General features: G+C 56.7%; 1 protein-coding gene across 1 annotated transcript in view; it reads left to right on the plus strand.

The window, feature by feature from the left end:
- Positions 1-4227, plus strand: part of LOC103271308 — a 16564-nt gene that overhangs the window by 11361 nt on the left and 976 nt on the right. Inside the window, 8 exon segments of the mRNA XM_021717929.1 lie at positions 279-333; positions 2285-2290; positions 2292-2392; positions 2959-3087; positions 3372-3494; positions 3596-3705; positions 3805-3900; positions 4002-4190. Of these exon segments, the coding sequence (XP_021573604.1) occupies positions 279-333; positions 2285-2290; positions 2292-2392; positions 2959-3087; positions 3372-3494; positions 3596-3705; positions 3805-3900; positions 4002-4190 (809 nt within the window).

Below are 4227 nucleotides of genomic sequence, written 5' to 3' on the forward strand. Positions count from 1 at the left end.
CCCGGGTAATTTTTTGAATTATTGTAGAGATGAGGTCTCGCCAAGTTGCCCAGGCGGGTCTCAAACCCGCAGGCTCAGGCAATCCAGTCACCTCAGCCTCCCAAGGCACGGGATTACAGGCTGAGCCACTGAGTCCGGCTCAATTAAATATTTTTGAGCATTCTCCCTGCTGCCTGTTTCCTCAATAGGCTGTGAGTTTCTTAAGGACCCTAGCCCTTTTTGATTTTCCCCAGGTCTTCTGATAACCTTTCCCCCTCTCCTCCCACATCTCTTTGTAGCTTCTTTGGTTTCTATGATGCAAATGAGACCGTCTTGGAGATGGAGGAGCAACTGGTGAGTCCCCTGGAATTACTTCCCCTCTCTTCATCCACTGTCCCACCTCATTCTGGAGCTCTGGCTGCCACTGAACAGCTCCCCCTTCAAAGGGTTCACTCTGTGGGGAGGTGGCCCAGGACACCAGCAGTAACTCACTTCGTCTCTCTTTGTGTCTTTCTTCCATGTTTCCCTGCCCCTTCGCCCCACCTGGAAGGTTTATCTGCGGGATTCTTTTGGGTTGAAGACTCTCTTGGCCCGGGGGGCCATAGTGAGGTGTCCCATGGCCGGGATCTCCCACACGGTCTGGCACTCCAACCGCACCCTTTATGAGACCTGCATTGAACCTTGGCTCTCCTGAAGATGTCCTCAGGGGTCTCCAGGAACCCCCCAGCCCAGAGACCAAGTGGTGGCCTTGGAAAGTGGATGTCAGGCTCTGGAGTGCCTGTGACCATCTCATTGCTCCCACACTGCCCCCTACCAACCAGGCCTCTCAGAATCCCCCTCCTCCGCCCCCTGAATGACAAGTCCTGGTCTCCCCTACCTCACAGCCTCTCATTTGGGGGACTGTCCCATGCTCTTCCTTTCTCCCAGGGCCGAAGTTGGAAAATGAGAAACCAGGTTTTTAACTTGTGGCTGCTCCTGCTGCTGCTGCTCCTCTGTATCTGGCTGTACAAGAGGAGAACCTAGCCCCTGCCCACCACAGGGGTCTCCTTCCAGGCCACTCAGGACATTTTTAGCTTCTGTTCTCCCTGTGTTCCCCTTTTCTCTGAACTCCTGTCATCAGCCCTCCTGACCCCCAAGAGGGACTACGCATGAGAGTGGGGTTCTGAGGCTCCCCTATGGGGACAGTCCATTCTCGAAGTGTTAGTGTTGGGGAATATCTGTGGCCTGCGAGGCCCATCTCAGGTTTGGGGATTCCCCCAGTCCCTATTATCAGTGTTGGGGTACCTCCTGGGAGCCTAGTTTCTTTGAGGCCCCAGGCCCTCTTTTAACTGCCCTTGAATGGGTGTTACCCCTGTATTTATGGAAATAAAACTCCATTTCCTCAGTGTGGATTGGCTCATTTCCAGGTAAAAGAGGGACCTGTCTCCCCAAGGAGGGTGGGGATAGAGAGCCTGAGGCTTGGGTGTCCGGATGCCTGGTCTGGGGTGGGGACCCCCTTGGTGTTTCCGCTCTCTCTGAATGCCCATTCTGTGTGGGTTCCTGATTCTCTGCGGGTTCTTTCCTGCTGGAGACAATTCTCTTCCTGTCCCAGCCTAAGATTGGGGAACTGAGCAGGAGGCTTTAGTGGTTTGGTCCTCAGACTCCTGGGTGGAATGTGCCTGCCACCCCCAGGCTAGACGAGGGGGCTGAGGGTCAGGATGGGCATTTATTGTGCCCCGTTTTGAGCTTTATAGGCCAAAGCTGAGTGAGGGGCTGGACAATGAGCCTCCTCTTCCTTGAAAGAAGGAATTTTGGTTGAGACAAAAGAGCCCTGTCTGCTCTGGCATGGGGGGCGGTGGCTGACTCAACTCTGTTCCCCCCTAAGCCCTAATAAATGTCATCAAGAGATGGGGGCAGTTTTCCCCTTGGTGCCCTGGGTTGCCCTGCTGCCCCTTTTTGACGACTTGCCCTTCTTTCCTCAGCTGATCTTGCCCCTTCTCCCATGACCTGACCTGCTTTGTTCCCTGCCAGCTCTCTCTCCCTGCCCCCTAACTCTCCCCCAATCTGTGCTGGGTTGAAGGCAGGGGGCAAAGGCCAAGGGTATTGATGGTATTATAGAGCCAGTAGCCTCTGCTGATTTGGGGAGTCCAGAAATAGGGACCTCAAAGGGTTGGGAAGAAACTTCTAGGGAGCGTTTTGCTGGGTGAGGGTGAGGGTAATGGGACTTGACCCCAGAGCTGACCAGGCTGGAGTTAAGGAGGAGGCTTGTGGGAGGGGGCAGGAATGGGAGGACTCTGTCTGGCCCAGCCCCTCCTCTCCTTCCCAGCCTGCCCCTGCCCACCCACCAGTCTGAGCTGCTGCTGCTGAGGCTGGTCTGCTTGAAGTCTCCGGGAGAGAGGGAAAGCCAGGTGGGAATGGAGGGAGGGGAAGGCAGGTGGGGAGAGTGTCGATGTGGAAACAGTGAGGGTCACTCAGCCTTAGGGTGGGTGTGAATTGAGGGGTGCTGTCAGTGAGGGATGTGTGTCCAGGATGTATGTGATGGTACGAGTGTGTGAAGGGAATAGCAATGTGTTTAAGGCACAGTGTTTCTGTCTGTGTGTAAGGTGTGAGGGTGTGTGTCTAGGGCTTTGAAGATATGACGATTAAATTATAAGTGGGCATGTTAAAGATAGGAGGGTCATGAGGGGAGGGTTGACTATGCATGTGTCTCTCCAGATTGTGCAGAGAATATAAGGAGTGTGGGTATGTTAAGAGGGCAGGTGGAGGGAGTGTGTTTGGGTGTGAGCTTGTATGATGCTGAATGGATCATGATATGCTGTAGGAAAGGGTAGTGCTAGTGGAATGTACACATAGCTGTAGACAATCCTGGCGGTTAGCATATAAAAATGAATGAATGTCCTGAACCCTTTCAAGGGCACCAGCAAGCTGCTCTTGGAGGGGCTGGGGCTGGAGAAGCTAAGGAGAGGGGAATGGCATCCATTAACATCTTCTTACCTACAGCCCACAAAGTCTGGAGTCAAAGAGAATCATGGGGTCCAGGGCTGAGCTGTACACTCTCTTAGGCGGATTCACATTCCTCCTGCTACTGATGTCAGGCGATGGGGCCAAGGGTGGATCCCTCAAAGAGAGGTGACAACAGAGGGTACTGGTAGTATTATAGAGCCAGTAGCCTCTGCTGATTTGGGGAGTCTGGAAATAGGAACCTCAGGGGGTTGGGAGCCAGGGTGAGCTCTGCACGGGAGCCTTCTTTGGGGTGGGGGCTTCACAGAAGGCTAAACAAAGTTGAAAGTTTAGAATGGGGGTGAGAGGTTGTCATCTGGGGGAGAGCTGGGACTGTGACTCCTTGAGGGAACTGGGACTCCAGGGTCTGGCCCATTCAATGCCTCCTACCTCCTTCTCTGGCATGGATGCAGTCAGGGGGTCTGCTCCATGCAGACATTGGTGGTCCCTCTTCGCTACAACGAGTCCTACAGCCAACCAGTGTACAAGCCCTACTTGACCCTGTGTGCTGGAAGGCGCATCTGCAGCACCTACAGGTAAGGGATGGGGAGCTGGGACTCCAGGGTCTCTCAAGAGAGACCCCACAAACCCCGACCAGGACCTGTATCCAGGGTGCGAGCCAGGCGCTGTGTTCCAGGACCACGTACCGTGTGGCATGGCGGGAGGTGAAGCGGGAGGTGCAGCAGACCCACGCCGTGTGCTGTCAGGGCTGGAAGAAGCGGCACCCGGGGGTGCTCACCTGTGAAGGTGAGGCCGGGTCTTATAGGCCTTGCAGGGGTGCGCCCCGCGGAATTGGGCAGCCAGGCCCGTCGGTTCGGGTCTGAGCCCCACTTCCCCTGCCCACAGCCATCTGCGCCAAGCCGTGCCTGAACGGAGGCGTCTGCATTAGGCCGGATCAGTGCGAGTGCGCTCCGGGCTGGGGAGGGAAACACTGTCACGTGGGTGAGTCGGCCGGCCCTCTCCCCAGCAGAGGCGCCTTGACCTCTCCCCCCACAGGCGCCCGCCCCGTCCCCTTTTTACCCCCTCCTCTTTCTGGTAAGTAGACGTGGATGAATGTAGGACCGGCGTCACCCTCTGCTCGCACCGTTGTCTCAACACGGCGGGCAGCTTCACCTGCGGCTGCCCCCACGGCCTGGTGCTGGGCCCGGACGGGCGCACCTGCGCGGGGGCGTCCCCGGAGCCCCCAACCAGTGCCAGCATCCTCAACGTAGCCGGTGAGCGGGCGGGAGCACGCGCGGCGGGGACGGCCCGGGCCGGCGGCTGGGGGCC

Source organism: Carlito syrichta, unplaced genomic scaffold, assembly GCF_000164805.1.
Source record: "Carlito syrichta isolate Samal-C Ts95f unplaced genomic scaffold, Tarsius_syrichta-2.0.1 Scaffold311524, whole genome shotgun sequence".
Taxonomy (NCBI): Eukaryota; Metazoa; Chordata; class Mammalia; order Primates; family Tarsiidae; genus Carlito; species Carlito syrichta.